This window comes from Saccoglossus kowalevskii, chromosome 13 (genome assembly GCF_978046115.1).
Source record: "Saccoglossus kowalevskii chromosome 13, keSacKowa6.1, whole genome shotgun sequence".
Classification (NCBI taxonomy): Eukaryota; Metazoa; Hemichordata; class Enteropneusta; family Harrimaniidae; genus Saccoglossus; species Saccoglossus kowalevskii.
Window position 1 is genome coordinate 18019947 of NC_140653.1, and position 20743 is coordinate 18040689.

Below are 20743 nucleotides of genomic sequence, written 5' to 3' on the forward strand. Positions count from 1 at the left end.
TTTTGATATCATGTTTATCACATATTCTTTCCGCGGCTTCTAAAAGACAACAACAAAACTGTGATCGTAATTAGTGATTACGTACTTAAGACGCTGTAGAGCGTACTGGTAATTTGCATAACAGATCGCCGATCATGAACGCTGATTACCGTTATTTTGCTCCATTAAGAAATATATATGTCTATGTCTGTGTCATCAAACCGCTATAATCACTACTACAAACAAATTGAACATTATATTTACAATAATTGTATCATGATAACATCACCGTATATACTATATGAAGAATCATCACATTTATTCAGAATACTTTTTTATTGATATTGAGAAATGTCAAAATGTTATTGTTTTTTGTTTGTAACATATTACTATAATGTTGCACCGGACACGCAGTATGAAGTGGGTGGATGAATATTCCTTTATAAAAAAAAGTTGAGAATTATTCAATCGAAATCACATACTAGTACTTAATTAGCACAACAAAATTAGCTTAGTATGGCTTGTATATATATTCTCCGGTCGCATCATCGGTTTAACTTTTTCACTTCTAAAAGAGTTCTGTATGTTGTTATACAAACAATGGATGTCATTCATGTTTCGTCGGTCGAGACGTGACTAATTATTCTGCCATGGATTGAGATAGAAGAGGCCGCCTGTGTCAAGGCCATTCCAGAAAAATAGATCAATTGTGTACTACTGCGATGTTTGAGAGAACAAAGCCATCGTAAATACAGTTGATTTATACTCTGTTACTAATTAATATTCACGTTGTGAAAATTGTCATATTTACAACAGTTTATGCTTTGACGTATGTCACACAGTGACTAACGCACCTTTCATTGATAATGTAGTATTTCCTATTTGTAAAATATTGTACAATGAACGTTAATGACAATGTTGATATAATGGTCATGTGATATTTACTTTATTGATGGATGGGAATCAGTAGTACAAGTATTGTATCTGTTAAACTTGTTACAAAAACGATTATATATGTTAGAAAATATTAACTGTATGTCATTTATGTTACAATTTTTTGATATGTCCAGATAATTTTACGAAATATTTGCCTCGTTTGTCTAAAGGATAAAGTCGTGTTCTAAATTGAGTCTTTTCCCCCGTCTTCCTGTTTCCACGAAGACTCCGATTACTGAAACGATATGATTTCTACGTAACCACATATAATAATACATGGATCTAAATACAAAACGTTGATAATAATATAAGTGTCTCCCAATTATGTCACTTTGAATTTCGGTACAAATTGCGGAACGCGTAATTAAATGTACAGCTATAGTTCGTATAACATAAAGGGCAATTGCCCGACACATTTAATTATTTTGAACATTTTGAATATTTCCTACAACATTAATCATGCGGCTTTGTAGTTTCAGCATTGATTGAAATTGCTTTTGTTGTCGATTGGTTTAGGAACACGATTATTGTATGAACATATGTCGATGTATCCTTGACAACAATAAATGTGTTCAGCCGTAAATGGACACAATTGAAAAGTACACAACAGCTTTGCGTGTACATATCACCTATAAATAGACGTGTCCTCACTATATGTGTAATAACATGTCAGCTCAATGCTTATGCTATATTTATTATACTGCGCATTAACGCTTTACAATTGTTTGCGGAACACAATTTAACAGGGTTGATTAATTTATTATACCATGATAATGTCGAAGTGCAGAGCCTGTCCAATCACAAGTTATAAATCTGCGTAGGTGTCAAAGAACTCAAAGAAACGCATTATTGGTATTGACATGAGTAATTGCCAGCTTTCCTTCCTATTAATTATGTGTCAAATTTCAAATAACGTAATTAAAACACAAATATCAATTAGTTAGCCATTTAATGTGAATAATCAAATATAATCATATCCGTTGGACATAAACAATTTATTTAATTACCACATAACTTCAATTTTCAACTGTAACATACGTAAAATCCACCTTCTCTCATTTCGATTTCAAAGATTTATTCTCGGGTAGTAGCTTCCAACTTGGATGCGAAATAATCATGACCATGGTACATTATGTTCCCAACACATGTCCGGCGGCAGTGGATATTTATGTGGATATTTATTTGTTTCTGAATTTTAGATTTCTTCATTTAGGATAGAATTAGACACAAACCAATAACACAAATTTAAACTGGCTTGGAATTGGCCTAAATATGTAGAAAACATTTTAGTGTCTAATGGATGGCATGGATCATATCTATGGAAATGAAATACCCCAAAATCCAAAATGGATAAGAAGTATTATCAAAATCAGTAAAGAAAATGAAATAAACATGTTTACAAAAAATTTAGAGAAGATGAAATCATTAAAACACTACTGTTGGATTAAAAGAAACATTAAAAAAGAAAATTACATAATGGATCCTTATGATCATCATGGTATCTCCCTTGTCTTTAAAAGTAAGTCAAAATCTTTAGATCTTGAAGGTAACAAAATGGGATGGAAAAATTACACGGGTAATGGAATTTGTGGAGTCTGCAATCAGGGCAAAGAAGACATTTACCACTTTCTTTATCTTTGTAGGTCATCTAATCATATTAGCAAGGAATTTTATTTAGCATTAGAAACCTTACTGAGAAACAATGTTGAATCTTCATCACTAATGAATAGTTTTCTTTCAGGGGGGTTGAATTATAGGTTCAATTTCCTTTTTGGTGATACACTATGGAACACAAATATAAATGTGGGAAATACCTCTTCAGCTTTAATTAGGAAATATGTAACTAATTTATGGCAATATAGAAAATAAATGATGAATGTAATTTAAAGATATTATGATGTATTACTGTTTTTATGCTGCCGATACAAAGGTTTAATTATTATTATTATTATTATTATTATTATTATAAAGTAATGCCAAGGATTTGTAGAATTATGAGAAAACAAACAATTATGCAAATATATTTTTGCGGCATTTTTGCAGCAATTTAACGTCATCTGTAATTTCAACGCTTTTATATGTTTGCGACATGCCTACCCGTCCTATTCACACAAACAAAAAGATTATATCAATCCGCACACTAAGTCTGAGTGAGCTGCAAGGGAAGTGTCAGAGACTACTGCTATGAGAAGAAAATTGTGGTGGAAAAACTGCTGATAACAACAATGCTTAGATTGAAATTGACACTATGGTGTGCTATTGTTGTGTGTTTTATATTGTGTTGATGCATTTCTAATTTAATAGTTTATATAAATTTAATACCAAAGTGAATCAATAGGTTTTAAATTTAAAAATGAGTGTGTTGAAACACGGCTAAAATTAAGAAAGGAAAACAAAGGTGTTCTCTCAAACTGCATTTCTCTCTAGTTTACTCGTGAATTGGAGACAAACAGTCTGTATACACATCTAATTAATGAGGGATGGAAACTCTAAAACTGTTTTGCTGCATTTCAAATAAAGCTTAAAGTAGCTAGAATGGTTTAGTGAAGTATTATATGTCTGTTGTCTTATTCAGAACCGCAATTTAGCGTATATGTTTCGAAAGCCTGAGAATAGAGGAACAGGTTCGAACAAACTGGGCTGTCATTGTTTACATATAATTACCACGTGACAACCAAAATGGTGATTGAACCTTGTAAAATGGACTAAATCCGCGATTGCGAGAGCACACTGTGGAATAACCATGTCCGTTATAAAATCCATTGAAATGTGTCATCGATAATCGAAAGAACTATTCCTCCAATTTCTGTACGCAGGCATGTTTTTCTGTACCCTATTTATTTTGTACTTGGCACAGACATTTATTCTGTGAGAAAGCATTTTCCCAGAAAATCCCAGATGCACTTCGCATCGTTATTATCTTGTGAACAGCTAGAGCGATTTTGAATGTCGATTTGACAGCGATCCCAATGGGTCAAATCTGAATCAAAACTTAAACTAAAAAAAGCTGTTAGAGGAAATAAAACACTGAAGATTTGCTGCTTAATAAACATACACTAATATGAGCATAATTTAAGATGTATCAATGTCTAAAGTATCGATTGTTGAAAAATAAAGAACAAATAAAAATTTCTCTAAAAGAAAAATGTTGTTTGATTAGAATAGAATATTTAATGAGCTGGTTTTGTAAACCACCCGCGCTTCCAGCTTTATTTATTTTAAACATAGTCGCAGTTTTGCATTTATCATAGACTCAAATGGCCTTCCAGATCTCGTTGGGGCAAGACATTCACTAGACTGTCACGAGACTTGCTTTGCCCTTCTTTTCCGTCATTTCGCCTTCTGTTCCACGGTGATTTAGATCGGGCGAAAATGGATGAAATAATACTAGAGCATGGAACGCCATGGCAGGGACTACAACAAGTATCGCGACAATTTAATTATTATCTGAATCACTAGTCTTCAATTTGGGGCAGACGAGTCATCTTCATGCTCGAGCTATTTTAAAATCAGTGACCTTTCGATAATACCGATTTATGTCTGATGACTTAATTACAGTTAAATTCAGTTACATTACTTTGATGCATCAATCTTTTCTAGTTATCTGACGGGGATCCATGACGTATTGGGTGTTAAAACTAAAGAGTAACTTGTCAAAGATTCAGATTCACCGCGCCATTATGTAGCACCGTTGCTTTTGTTGTCGGAATTATCTCCCGTCCTAATCCTGCAACTGAATTTGCATTGAGGTTAGGCTGAAGCACATGTGCTTCCGTGTGAGTTGACATGATATAAATTGCATTTGAGTTAAAAATAAAATGTAGTGTTTTTTTTGTTTCTTATTAGAAGATCGGCAAGAGGTATTTTCGTAAACTGTAATCAATTGTTTTTATTCGTCCGTAATTTGTACAAAGATATTATTTTTGTAAGCGTATGAAGAATTTTCCAATTTTGAATATTAAAGAACAAATTATCAAAAATATTATAAAATTGTATAATTAGGAATTTGTGTAAACACCTATTTTTTATTGTAAATGGAACTTTCATTTTATTTCCTGTAAAAACGTAAAATGCCATTTGTATTTCCTGTAACCTGTACCAGCTACATCCTTGGCCCCCTCTTATTAAACTTTCGCTGTTTTATAAACTTTCAACAATCTGCTACAAATGGGAAGTTCTCAACATTGCACTGAAATCACCTTAAAAATACAAAAATGTTGAATGCTTTATTTAATTATTTGTTGGATTGAAGTGGAAATTTAATATAGTAACAATACAATACATAACAATACAGGACAATACTTAATGAAATTAGGATAACGATATGGTGACCAGGCATTTTCAAAGATTACATTTTCTTTGATTTTTAGTCTTTTTTGTTGGTTGCATCAGGCTAGGAGATAATTTTATACACGTATCTGATACTAACTTTTTGTATTTAATTTGTGTATCTTTCACTGTATAATTTTCATTTTTTTCCAAATAAAAACAATGAATACCAAACTTTATTGCGATTATGCATATCAAATGTTCATTAAATTTTACGAATAACATTTTGACAATAAATAAAAAAATGAGTGTCATATTCTGCACTGGGTTGGGAAAAATGTTTGAAATATTTCTAAGTCTTTGATTTATTCACTTATGCACTTATGCTTGCATAGAGGTTTCCTTTAATATTTAGAAACGAACTTTAAAGATTAGAGAATTTTTTGTTCGCAAAGTTTCATGAGACTAAATATCAGTTCCATATCATTTGTCCATCATTAAAATAAATTATCAGATTTTCATGATTTTTACCATTAGGCTTTATTTTATGCTGTTGTTTACAGAATACAGATGAAACAACAAGCGAATATGTGAAATTCGCATGATGTTTCAAGCCATATATCATTTTTTATTTATTTATTTTTTTTATAAAATAATGTTTTAATGATGCTTTTCAGTGAAAGACTTGTTCTACATGTCTCATAAACAATGACTTGTGTTTGAATTGACAATTATAATATTAGTTTATTCAGTTCCTTGGTTATCAAAATGTCATGTACAAAATGACACTGCAACCAAACATGCATAATTCGTCAGCAGTCAACAAATGTTATAAATGTAGCTATCAAATATAGCCACCTGATTATGTATGTGTCACAGGTGTTTCTTATTATTATTGTTATTGAAAATAAAAAATTATTCAACATGTTTAAAACAAAACAAAACAAAATGATAATTTGTTTGGTTCACATTTGTAGATAATTCACAGAGAAATTCGCACTGACAGACATACCACCCATTTATATTTAATGCAATATAATGACGTTTGTAATTCACCAAATGTTCTATTAACTATATCGATTATTTATTTAAACATAGTTCCTTATGTTAAAAATATTTTCCAAATTGCACGCTTTTTCATCCGTAAAAACCTGACTGACGACTTTCAACGAAAATATTTGTAATCTTACAAATACGCATCCCCAAGTGAATTGTTATTTGTAAATTGTTATCAATTGTTGAATCAACAAATGTTGATAATTGAACCTGACTTCCACAATAACATCCGCGAAAAAGTAGTGCTGTACAATTGTGCAGTTTCCAAGTGTAATTATCACATGGAATGATATATCTGACTTTTATTTGGTTACTATGTGTGAGGTCGTTGTTGCTATGAGCAAGCAGCATATTTCTAAATACAACGTACTACCAATGGACAGCAGACTATTTCATACTCAATACATGGCAACTATCTCGATGTTCTGCCAAAAATATTTGTATGGGCATGTTTATGTTTCGCTAAGGGGTGCATCTAATTAATATCATAATCATATACGTTCTTGTTAATTTCAAATCATATTTAAATATAAAGTAAATGTCACACGCGCTCTCCAACTTATCACACCTTTATTGACATATTGATATTCGCATTATGTTATCAATCGATTTTATAATTATCATGTCTATACTGTGATGTTTCATCAAGAACCCATCATTACGTGACGTATACATAGTGTATATTTCAGCAGTAACTTACAACTGTGTGTTTTTCAATTTCACGTATTCTGTGATAAAATGGTGTGTCATAAAGGTGAGTATGTCATCACGCCTTTGTCCCCGTTCTTTGCACACACTTTTCATCAGTATCTGAGTATTTGTCACAGTGAATTCTGATCTGTCCAGCCTTGCGGACCGGACAAATTTAAATGTATTCCATATACATTATTAATATATCAACTTTAAGAGAAATATAAAATATATGTTCACGATTGTTTATCATTCTGCAGTTATTTGGGACGTGATCTGAGGTTTTGAATCCCTCACTCTGTGGGAAACCGTTGTAGAAGCATTAAAAATGGAATAACGAAAAGTGTGGAGCACGTCTGTCTTTAAATGTGTTCAATCTTGCCTATTTTTTGCATGGATCTACTTTATGTTGTCATGGCAACTGATATGAAGTGATACTGTTGTGAGCCTCAACTACTGGGGGAGTATAATCTCTGTCTCGCATGAATTATTGTTTATGTCAAAATTCAGTTGTATAATCAGTATATGAGATAATATCGGTGAAAGCTAACATAAAAAGGAAAAACATCGATAAATATGTATCTTGGTAAGCAGAATTGCACACAAACAATACTTTTCAAAGTGCCGAATGTTATCAGCGTAGAATCATAAAATGCAGGTACATCGTTCACTATAATTCCGTGTTTTTAAGCCTCGCACATGGCAGGTTTCAATACATTTCGCTGAGAAAGCAATATTCCCCATCTAACCACTGTTTGCAAAATAAAATAATACTGCATCGACACAACGTCTCCAATAGATATCATGGTGAATATATCGGCTAATGTTGGTTTTGCACACATCTTAATTCACTAACCAAGCTGAGAATCACGGCGATTAGAGATGTATTTGTTTGATTACTTAAAGAGAAATGAATGGTTTGCATCTCGGCCTAGTCATCAATCAACGTCGGAGATACTGATTGAATGTATGTCCTTCCATAAGCCTGACAAAACAACTATATTCTACATACTAAAAAAGTATTGTTCGTTCATTGGTCGTTATTAAGCAATAACATACACTACATTTATTTCTGAATCATTCCCTAATGTTAACAGCGATTCTAGATCATAGCTGTGTTTGTTATTGTAAGAGTCTCGTTGAAATGTCGACTGCGCCATCCCATTCTCGATCGGCAACATGTCGCTAATGGGGGTTACACGTGACCTGAATTGTGGACGTTTATTGCTTGATTACATGATGCTTGACCGAAAACCTCCAGAGGGTAATTATCGTGCCGAAATGTATGTGATAGGTAGCTGACTTATCCCAGCGGAATTCCTTAAGTAAACATCTAATGACGTCATTTTAGACACGTTTAAACCTTTTAAATTCGTTTTACAGATTTTTACAACGTAGTGTACTTCACACTACGTATATCCACGATGCGCTAAATAACCGCGCCGATAACCCTAACCCGGTTAAACATAATTCAACATTAAACATAACAACTGTGTTTCCTAGTTCTACATTTAAGTCTAAAAGCTTATTGCTTAAACTTATTGGCTCCCCGGTCACGTGATAATGCTAATGTCGTGTGTATTATGTTATTTATTATCACAAGGCTGAGTCGTCCGTCTGTCTGTTTGGAGAATATTTACACTAATAATATAACTCTAGTTATTGGAGTTTTATATTACATCATTATATTATAGTATTATAGCATGAGCTCTGCGCTAATCATTAAAGCGAGCGGTACGTATCATGTCAAGGGAAGCGTTCTTCATTATCATGTGGCTTTATAATTGCAACAACAATTATTTCAACCAATGAGGTTACATTGACATTGAAGCATGCTGCGCACACACATGGATAATTGTTGATGGGTCATAGGTCACTGACTGTCATTCAATAAAACAGATTGCCTATCAAACACTGTCTTTGCATCATTTTATCCTGAAATCATACCGCACTGTTTCCGGGCACAATCGCTATAGATGAATCAATCACTTGATTCGAATCGACAGCTATGCAAAGTCATACGTCCGTTACGCCCGTTATGTGGTTGCACGTAGATGCTGTATTTATTTTAAACTCAAAGACACCTATATATTATGCCATGCAGTTCTTTCGGAGAGACACTCGTGACTCGGCTAAGCCATCCCATTGCTGAGTATACAGTGGTAACGTCTATCGTTTGCAACACCAAACCACTACCTAGAATACAATGGCGGTGACTGCCGTTTACTTGGAATCATCCGTAGCACTCGCATGATACACAACGCTAACGATTGTACTGCGGGTAGTTTTTAGGTTTCTGATGACACCGTGATTCGACATTGGATCAATTTATTATTAGAACTTACAATATTTACCAAAGAGTGTTCGCGATCAACAATTGGCCATAGTGCCGTGCGTTTGATAACTAAAATTCAAACACTTAAAACACGTTTAAAGAAAGCATAAGACGTGTGTTTTTTTATCTAAGTTAAATGTTATGAAAGTTATGGGAGCAGGAACGTTTGGAATAGATCGAGTGATTCCCACGTGTTAATCGTCCACGTTGACCATATTTGGTATGTGTCTATTTTAAGGATACTAAAACAAATACAAGTTTTCATTGCGAGTTAATTTTACTTCGTAGTATTCGTGGGTGTCCGATCAACTCCACTAAGCACGTTCCACCCAGCATGCGTGTTGCATAGTATACTGTCGATAACAGTCAAATTCAGGGTCCCAGGGTGAAGAGTGATTGCAAACTTTGAATGTGATAAGTCGTGTAAATAATGTCAAGTACAAAAAATCCGCGTTATTAGATAGTGATCAATTAAAAACAGGAACATTATTGAACGGCTTGTCAGCCGAATGATCCGAGTGTGATTATTGCGATTATAAATGAGCTGATATTAATGTCAGGCTTCGGGGGAAGAAACGAATAGTTTCACGGCGTGAAACTAAGTGAACGGGGTTGAGTGGAGGTCCACGTTATCTAGACAACTGGACACGTCTTGAAATTAAATTGATCTATGCATACTGCTTGTCCTGGTTGACATCCGCCAACAGTCAACCTCTTGGTAATGGCCACGCATAAATAAATATCCGTAAAAATATTCAATCATTTTTCATCCATGATACGCGTCATCCGTATACAGCTTTCGCTTATAAAGAGGCTGGCATCGAATTTGTGAATAGTGAACCTTCCAATTGTTGTCTTACGTGTTAATCCCGTTTTCTGTTGGCAATAATATATAATTCACAAAAAAATCTGAATTGTGTTCATTGTTATCAATTGTCTTTAGATTGAAAATAACTTTCGAGTAAATGTCTACCCTAATTATTCATCACACCAATGCAATTTGAGGCTTCTTCATCGCCCCCAACGGTTACTCCACTATACCCGTGTTTTGATTTACTGTCCGCTTTGGGAACATAAGATACCACAAGCGAATTTTCAACAGAAGTATGGTTTAAATTGAAGCGGCTGTATCGTTTCACTAATAATTCTAGCGAACCGTGAACCCTTAACTAGCTTCAAGTATGACAGGTTTCATTAAACCATAGAGCCACATGAAAGTTTGGAACGTACTGAATCGGTAATTGCACTTGAACGTTTGCATTTTGAAATTGGACAAATGTTATCACGTAAGGCACCTGGAGACTTGTTAATTTCGTGTTTGAAGAGCGTCTAATCCGTTGCGTCTTTTAGACAATTACAGTAATTACATGTATACATGTATCCATCGTGAAAGTCGCCTACTAGTATTATATCGGGGGGGGGGGGGAGACGAGTATCTGCTCATTGAATTACTCCAATCAACATATCCGATTTATTTATAGATTTTTCAACAGATTATTCGACTATACGTGATGCCACTATTAAGTTGAGTGCGTTTTAAGTATGAGATGGTGTTTGCTCAGTCCGATGAGACTATTCCCCTAGAATTCTTCTTCTGTCTTCTCTGTGCTTCCTACGATGACAACGTTTAAAAGTGGTGAGCCCGGAAATACAGCGATTCTGTGCCATGGAAGTAAAATATATCAATTAAAAAAGTACTAATAGCGTATCAGGGTTTGCCTTGATTGTAGGGAGTGATAATGAACTCATCTTATTATCTCTCTCTCCTAACTTTGTTGTCAACCAATTGCATGGTTGAACAGCTGCCACCTAAATGTACGTGAATTATTACTCCTTATTTTATTTATGTATGCTATTTAAAATTGAAATTAACACCTGTCAACAATGGGAGCATAATATTATAGTGCAGATTTATACAACAATAGCTTGGTAAAGGTCGCTCAAAGCATGCGACGCCAGGTAACATCTGCATTTCGTTCAATGGAAAAAAAAATATTTATTTATTTCGTTCCACGTGCTTTGTAATACAGAGCTTTCCTGGAATACAGTGATTTAATTTAAATAAAACACGTAACATATCCATTATTCAATGGCTATCATCACTATCACCGGATATGTGTTATTTCTAACATTCTCTCGTCTTTTCAAATACGCTTCGTCTCAACCGAACAGCGACAGTGTTCTGAATAGAAGTCTTTGTTACAGCTAGTAAATACGTTATGTAATAAGTATAAATACGAGGCCTTTTAGTCAACATATTGCTGACATTTCTGCCTCAAACGTGTTCGATATAATAAGCTTTGAATGAGTGAAAACAACCATTTATATGTCTATGTGTTTGAGGCCATTTAATTTCACCAAGAAACTGTGCAAGCGGAGCATAATTATCAACTTTTGAATATTCAACAAAAACTCGAAACATCATAACAACGAGATTATACTTGAGAAAACGAGTAAGACTCGGAATCAGGATAATAAGTGATGTGATTGGGAGAATGTTATTATTGCCGTTAAACTGGTTTGTTTTGATCACGATATTAAAACAATTCCAACAGTTATCGTGAATCAAAATCAAAATCAAAATATAATGTCGGTGACGTTTATTGTTGATGACTTTTTCTTGATATTGTGATTCCTATTTATTTATTTCAATATTTGTGCTTTGAAGCTTTCTGCTGGTAGAAAATATATCGATATTTTGCTCATAAATACAGCGTAAACATGATGGACAAAAATAAAAGAACTCAGCACATGGACTGGTCTATCTTCACTCTTCCCAATTAGTAACCTTCCTAGTGTTCACATTCCAATTATGACTGTCTACCACATAAATACGGAGGTCATTACAGGGACGATAACTGTTGGGTCCCAGGATAACATTACCTACGTTTACCTTTGAAGTAGGCCGATGCACAGGTGACGTTTCCCCGGACACACATTGTCCATATCACATTGATAAGGCGTCTAAAAAAATGTTCAGTCTTTGGGGGAAGTATTCATCTTTTCTTCGAATTGAAAATAGATAGTATTTACCCTAAAATACTTTGATATTCTCCTGTCCCATTGTTAGCTCACATTGATAAGCCAACTACTGTATCTGTGTTTTATTAAAGACATATGTACTATGTGTATTCAATTAATTGGTTTCTACATTGGATATCGATTTTATCAATGCACTGATATAATATACAGATATATGTATTCATACCTTTGGAACACATATTCTGTCATCGAGTTATATTGAGCCCAATTAACTGTATTTAGCCTATTCGAAACGTATGTCATACAATACTGAAAGCCAGGTAATTTGATTCGCATCGGTGCCACTAGTCAATACTTACAGGTTCGTCACCCTGATCTGCCGTTCATATTATTTCAGTCGTACTTAATCAGGGACCAGGTAGTTTTTTATTTGATACATCGTCCCCAATGCTGTATATTTGAATCAAAACATACATTACTTATCTTTAGCCCACCTGGGAGAATAAACATGTTATTTATTGAAACCCTGAGGAGTCACTTTGAGCTGTTTACCTCGAAGCTATATTCTCCCGACTTTGTGTTCATATGTCAGCACATATCCCAACTGACTGTACAACCTGTAAATTAGATTTCGTTGAATCCAATGCGGTGATTTTATGTTTTCTGACCAAAACGGTCGAGCAAAATTGTCCATACTAATGTCAGCTTTTTGACGCTAATTTCTCTGATTTTCTTTTATATGTTATTTTTTGGTCAAACCAATATTTAACTTATTCTCAAAACTTACTAATATTTATATTTACTAATCTAATGATTATATTTGTGATTTTTGTTTTTAGAAGTTTTATTTGCAAATTTGGGATCAAGATGATATTTTTAATTAATTATAATATATCCTTCTCAAATCCATTGCCATTTATGTACCTTAAGTGGTTCCATGTATGATTTATTTCACAAACGTATATCGATATACACTTATACAAATTCAAATTTGAATTATTTCAAAATGTGTTTTCATTATTATCAATTATAATTTCTACCGAAGTTTAACTTAACTGTCAATCATCGACTGTCAAACATATATATTTGTTTTGTCACGTATGGATTTAAATTACATGTAGCGGAGCTGTTTTATCTAACAGAAGCCGTTAAAATAAGTGGCATTGGTCACATGAGAACACCAAGATTTATCATGTTTATTTCATTTAACTTTTACTTTTTGTTGTGTTGAACGCACTCGTGCCTGCCATCAGTATTATTTCCGCAAATCTGTTGTCATAGCTACTAAATACGTTCATGCATAAACGAGTAGATTCAAGAATAAATTGTTATTACTAAGATCCCACAGGTAATATCTGGCAGGTCATAAAAATACGAGCTTGCAAGTGTAATACAACTTGACAGAACTAAACTGTATTTGAACGTCCGGGGTCAGTATTGACTCAACGTCCCCATTCTACATTTAAAAAACTATTCACATATGTATAAACTTATATATATTGACCATATATATTTCAGAATATTAAGCTAGTTACCGGATAGCTTACACTGATCTGCCGATACTCCGCGAAGCCGAACAGTCCGAGACGACTGTGAATTATTTCCATTAGGTTAGAGGGTCCGCAATTCATCATTACGACCGTGCGCTGTGGTAGTGGTTGTAGCTGTATACTAACACATGACGTTTTTTTTGGCTTCCTATTCAAGGTCCAATACTCATTTACAATCACGGCGGTAGATTAACTCCAGCACGACACGGGTTGCTAACTTAAGACGGTAACATATCGATGGGACTTTAAAGATGTACTCCGTCATTGTGCCGCTAATTCTCTTTCCATTTCTCTTTGGTGAGTATACGTGTTATTTTTTGCCATTTTCATTTGAGATGCTGGTACCGGCGCATATGTTATTGTACTTCGCGTTTAAATTACAGAGCAAGTGACAAGTTTATGAATTGAAGTCACTGTGAAGTGTTAACACTGTGCTATATTTGGGATCTCAAAAAGATCTAGCATTCGCCTTATATGTAAACTATAGTGCCGGTTAAGTGAATTAGTAGAGTATGTAACCAGTTTAGTGAGGCATAACGATTGTACAAATGTAAGGAACACAAACTATACATAAGACCCATTCCTCATCTTTGTCATGGTGTTATCACTACGTATTATAATCGGCTCGCTGTAAGCAAAATATTCCAGCGCTGGGTCATCTTGGACTCGTATTAAGCGCGATGCAGACCACTCGGTGTATGCAGTGTATTAGCTACGGTCTGATATCTCATATGCGGGGACGTATGGCGCAAAACACGGCGATGCCGGGCAGCTGCTGCGGACGGCGGCCAAATGCGGCGATGCCAGGCACGAGCGGGCGGGAATTAACGAGTGTTATTCGTAATATGCTGGCATGCTGTTCCTAGGGATGAGAAAACAACACAGTCTTACTACATGTACTTTTCTAATTAGACGAGTAGACATGAATATAGATAGGACCCACCTCGTTTGTATCCGGCCAATATTCTTAGCATGACCGCTTGTAAGACAGCTCTCCGTATCCCCAGATCGTCGCTTGACTGTGGAGTTGTCAACACATATCTATCCAGTCAGTATACACAACACGAATTACTCAACCACTTAATGTCAATTATGGTAAACTGATCAAGCTATTCAAACGATAGTTCGAAATTCAATGCCTAATGGAGTCAGTCGTGTTCATGAAATCTGTCATACCTCAGTTTATTCACATATGCTTCCGTTCTGATAATACCGCCGGAAAATAGAAATTGACATGCAACTAGAAATTACTATAATAGAAACAATATTAATGTGTTTCTTTTTTTAATTAAGCCGTACTTACATGGGTGCTGAGTGGTGCGCGACTTTTTCTTTGCATGCATGCTCGATAAAATTTCATCCACGTTATTAACTCACACACACACATAAAAAAATAATTGTAAAATATTAGTATACGCATTTACCGTCCTTTGTGGTTGTACAAACGGTAAGTATTATTAATAGTGTCTACCCATATGTTATAGCATTAGTATATGTGTCAGTTTAGCAATATGTCATTGTTATTTTCATGTGCATAGAAGTAATTCCTAGTTACGTATGCTATTTCTTGCGACATGTCGGTGACATTATGATTTGGAAAGTGCGCAAGTGTGTCTCCGTCAACATAAATTCAGGGAATCAATATACGTTGTGACGTTTCCATTCAGATTGTACCTCTATATGTGCAATAATGTATTCATATTTATAAATGCATAACAACGTGCTGTGATTGGCTAAAAAGGTAAGTGGTGTGACAGGGCACAATCTTTTAAATTGGTCGGTTTGTTTTCATCCGTTTTTTCAGCGTATTGATGAATAAATGTATTAACAACGAGGCGTGAATCACACCAAGTCCGTGGAAAAGTTAATACCATTGCGTGTCGATATTTACAAGACATTTAATATAAAACAATATTTAATTCAGTGTTCAACTAAAGAACATGTCACATGACCGATATTACAGACGTACTTGGTATTCTGCTCCATGATGGCCGCACTTGTAAACAGAGGTCGCTCTTCGACTAATGTAGTTTGCGAACGATGTGTTTGCGAAAATGATGTGCAATTAGCTTCATGATGTTGTGCGAGTTATCAGAGACATTTAACACCTCGCTGAGAATGTGCTATACGAGTTGTGGATCTGTTGATTCTACGTGACTTTAGCTACTCAAAAACCATTATGGTCGTCATACAACACGTGATTTAAATAATAATACGTACAACATTGTAATAAGTTCATGAAAATTTTTCAAACCTCCAAAATGAAGCCTTTTGAATCATTTTGATCTAACCACAAATATTCTCTGTGTAAATACTGTTACTATTTCATAACCCTGAGGGATATACGGATTCATTTGTGAGGAAAAATATACAAGTCAAGTGAGAAAAAACGAAACTATGACATACTGCGCGCAAGGCATCGCCTCATATGTATACGGTGACTGGGATGAATTCAACTCATGCTCTAAATATTTTGTTCATTATTATCGCTTTTATGTTGTTTTTGCGGACACGCGAGCGTAATACCGCACTGAGTATGTTTTCTGTTAAATGTCGTCCCGCCGCGAATTCTACGTAATAACTGCTGTGTATGTCGATCGTTACATACCGCGCGTTTCGAACTTCGTCCCACTGTCTTTATCTGCGTTACGAGTATTGGCCTTATGCGCATGTTCATTACATACGTTTATATGCGTTACGTTTATTTGGCTGGCTGTGTATGTCGTAAATTATACGGATATCGTCCCACTGCGTATTTCGGCCGTTCCGTTTATTGGCATGATGTTTATGTCGCGTGTTACATATCGTAAACTGTGTATCTCGGCTTACTGTGTAAATTATGATATTCGTTACATATCGTGCCCGGTGCGAATGTCGTCATGTTACGTATATCTGCTGATACGCGCATTAGCCTCCTGTGTAGCCTCATCCGAAACATACCTGTCGTTATGTTTATAGGCCGGTTGTGTATGTCGTACATTACGTATCGTATCCCGCTGCGAATGTTGTTGTGCTACGTATACTGTATCACCCGTTACGTTGTGTGTACGTCGTCCGTTACAAACGTATATTTGTAGATACGTTTTATTACATTTATTACGTACGTTACATTTCCTACCCTACCGATAATGCCTTACCACGCATATCCGCCGCAACATATATTGACCCGATGTGTATATTGCCCGTTATGTTCATTGAACTGTTACGTATATTATCGCATACGGATATCACTCCGTTACATACATGCCGGATATGAATACGAATAATGACACCTGCGCATATCTATCTGTTACGAATACTGCTATACTGTGACTATTTGCATGTTACGTTTTTCATATCATCATAAATTTAATAGCAATTTAAATTGACATTTGCAATATTATCCAGCACAATTACGAACCTAATCATCGCACTCATTACCCGCGCTATAATTGTTTCATCTTTAATGTTGTATTTTCGCTGTATGAGCTGTTGTATCCGTGCCATGCGCGGTGCGAGTGATTTACAACACTGGGTGGAATCTCCTCGATTACAGTGAGCGGATGTGTGACACTCACGTGTTATGAAATGTGACAAAACAACCAAATCTCATCACGTATACCTTACGTGCTGAAATCGAGGCAAAGCTGGAATTGTTGCTGAGATAAGAAAAAACAAGCATAGCGTTTTCGGAATACGGGTTGGTTCCTGTTCGCTGCATTAAAGTCTAAAAATGATACAAAAAATGTCAATTTATCTTTGTGTTTATAAAGTGTCGGTGCCAGTGTGACAGTAATGCTAGGATGACAGTTTCTAGTGCGGAACCTTGTGAAGTGATGGCGATAGTGTAGTTGATTTGGATCTACTGGGAAAATATGAAAATGGTGGGCACTGTAATTGCCTGTAGTCTGCGTCACGTTAAGGTGGGATAACCACCTTGCCATTGTGCCGTATATATTACGTAGGTCGGATAACACATCACAACACAAGAAAACACAACAATATATTAACACAACACAGCTTACAACTTGAATAACTCCCCCAAAATGTCGTTAATGAGCTTGCTATACTGAGAATCGTCACCTGCGCACGCGCGGGAATTGAGTCCCAAGCGACGATAACAACACACGTTAAAAAGCAAGGGCTCATGGGTAGACGCTTGTTGTAAACAATGACACGCTATGGCCATGCGCAGGTGACGAGTCCCCCGCTTTAACTAACTGTGGGATACTGTACAATAACACGCAGATCTCGCTAGAGTATTTAGACTAAAATACTTCAAAAAACATTCAACCATTCAAAGCAATATTAATTGCACCATATGTGACAATGTTACGTAATCTATCATCAAACTTGTATACCATTATTATCATGAAATATCACGTGATAGAAAACATGGATGATCTAAATTTCTGCGTGAACACCTGCCGCCATATGCCCTTCTCAATTGATTGACGTCACTCATAGATGTACATTGTATAGGGAACCACGTAGTATGTGTTACATCGCTGACATCCAATTATCGTGCATTTTAAGGTTTTTTAAAATAAATCGCTCGTGAAAATGACCATGATAACATACGGGCACCTTGTCGCCCGAATGAGCACATGTCATGAACTCAATAGTCCTTCAGCGAATTAGATCATGTGCATTGACAAGCGATTTCAGTTTGTTACAGTTGACTCGTAAACTTCAATGTCACTTAGCATATCATCGGGGCGGACATCTGGGCATTTTCATCACCAGACAATCATCACCGATGAAAATAAAAACCGAAAAATCTCTGGAAACAGTACTTTTGGGCTTGTTGTTGAGACTTCCCTATGAACAGTCTTTGAGCAACACTGCCCGTACACGTGCAACATATATAAATTTGGTTGCTCAAGATTATCTTAAAGTTGGGTTTGTGCTGTTTTCTCGGCATTAGCTGTTTTCACCGACCCCTGGACCGTCGTTCGACAGTAGCTCGCACATAGCCCAGAATAAAAAAAAAAACATTCTGCAATGGTGCGCGACCAAGCAACATAAATCGTACTGTGAACGTACCTCCGCCCTGGAATAGTATCATTTGTTTTTCCATCTGATTATAATTTGAACCGTTGTAGTAATTAGGCTAGCATTCTATAATTGCATTGATTAATATTACCTGTTTGCTTTTATGATATAAAATGTGACCTGTGATATAATGTTACGTTATCAAGGAAGCCTTGCCTAGGCGACATGTCATACTTTAATCACTTTATCGTTGTGTTTTTTATATTTACACATTTTAAACTTACAACTGAATTACAACGCAACATACTAAAACTAAAAAGCAAGATTGACCTTTTGCGTCAAACGATACAAAGTAATTAACTGATTACGTAATACCAGCCGCTAGTGTAATTCTCTTCTTAGGATAAAATAATAATTTTAATCGATAAAATAATAAACTGACCAACCGATAAACATTACCTTTATTGTAATAACTTGTTAAATGAAAATATTTCATGAATTTGAAAAAAAAAACATAATTTCCCGTGATTGAATTATTTATATTTTTGCATTAAATTGTGTCAACTTATTAATAGTTTCCAGTACACTAATAAGGTATGTTGTATTGGAGTATATCTCATAACATAACATGTAAGTGACAATGTTGCATTAGCTGTATAGATCACAAAGCATTTATATGGAGACTAATTATATGTCATAACCACATGTCTCTGTAACACATGTAAAGAAATGTAAACAAGTTTGTATTCTATCCAGGATTGTTCAAAATACTGTAATTTATCCAATGACTGTAATTATACATAATTAAAAAAAACATACGCTGAGCAATGCAGCGCGAAGAGGACTTCAATTGAAAGGACGCATAGTCTTTTATGAGGTCATACTACTGAGGTTACCTACTTCAAACCTCATGATTAATTTCAAAGTGTTCAGCATTTTATAAAAAAAAAATATTTTGAATGGGTAATAAGTTCGGCGTTTTATTTAATATTCTTTCGTTTATGTTGTATTTATTCAAGGTAGGTTCATAATAATGTACATTTTGGTAGATTACTAAACATATGCTGGTCAACTAACCTATTTGAGTTATATACTAACATAAACAATCTGATCCGTAATTTAGAAGCAGTCAATATTGAACAGAATATCCAGATAAATAATCACCAAATAAATAAATGATGTATTTATATATTTATTTTTATATTGACAACAAAAATGAAATAAAATATTTATAACCAGGCCTGCGATGGTAAAAGTAGTAGAAGAAGTAAGAAAATCAGAAATATGAAGAAAATCAAACTAGTAGTGAAAAAATAGAATTGGTTACAAAAATTATAATAATAACAACATCTGAAAAATTTTAACAATCAAGATTTTGTATTGGTTGTTGCATTCGAGAGAAAAATATTTATATCACCATCCATCATTACGAAACTGACACGAAATGTATTTCTGAATAGCGAATAGATTACGGGTATTCTTTAGAGGTGTTTTTGATTTGCTTTCTACAGTGATTGTTACCTCGGTGCTGAATTAACATACATACGATGTGTTTTGTGTTATGACATCTGGGATATATCCTATGAATGGTGTACCTATTCATGTACAGACCATTGAATTCACGTTTTAGCAACTTTTATCGGAGCTCCAGACGCCTAGTCACAACTTGGCACTCTGTTCAACATTCTCTAGGTGGTGATGGCTTAGCTGCCAGTAATTTAGACACAACCTCATTCCAGACACCCTAAATGAGTACTCGTTTCGCAAATTTCACATTGTTTTGCAAAACATCTATACCTGTTTACAGATTAGAATTGTGTACTTTACTTAGATGACATACAAATATGAAAAAATTAAAAATAAATATAAACACATGATATAAATGAACGCATGCTTTATTGGTTAAAAAACACACATAGTTTTAATCGTTTTTTGACATGTTTTCGAACAATTAAAGCAACAATAAACAATT

The 20743-nt window shown here is 34.8% G+C and overlaps 1 protein-coding gene across 1 annotated transcript in view; it reads left to right on the forward strand.

The window, feature by feature from the left end:
• The first annotated feature begins 13909 nt into the window (after positions 1 to 13909).
• LOC102803913 (neuronal acetylcholine receptor subunit alpha-10-like) overlaps positions 13910 to 20743 on the forward strand; it is a 45076-nt gene continuing 38242 nt past the window's right edge. Inside the window, exon 1 of the mRNA XM_078005637.2 lies at positions 13910 to 14094. Coding sequence (XP_077861763.1) covers positions 14049 to 14094 — 46 coding nt within the window. The 5' untranslated portion in view covers positions 13910 to 14048. The remainder of the gene's footprint in view (positions 14095 to 20743) is intronic.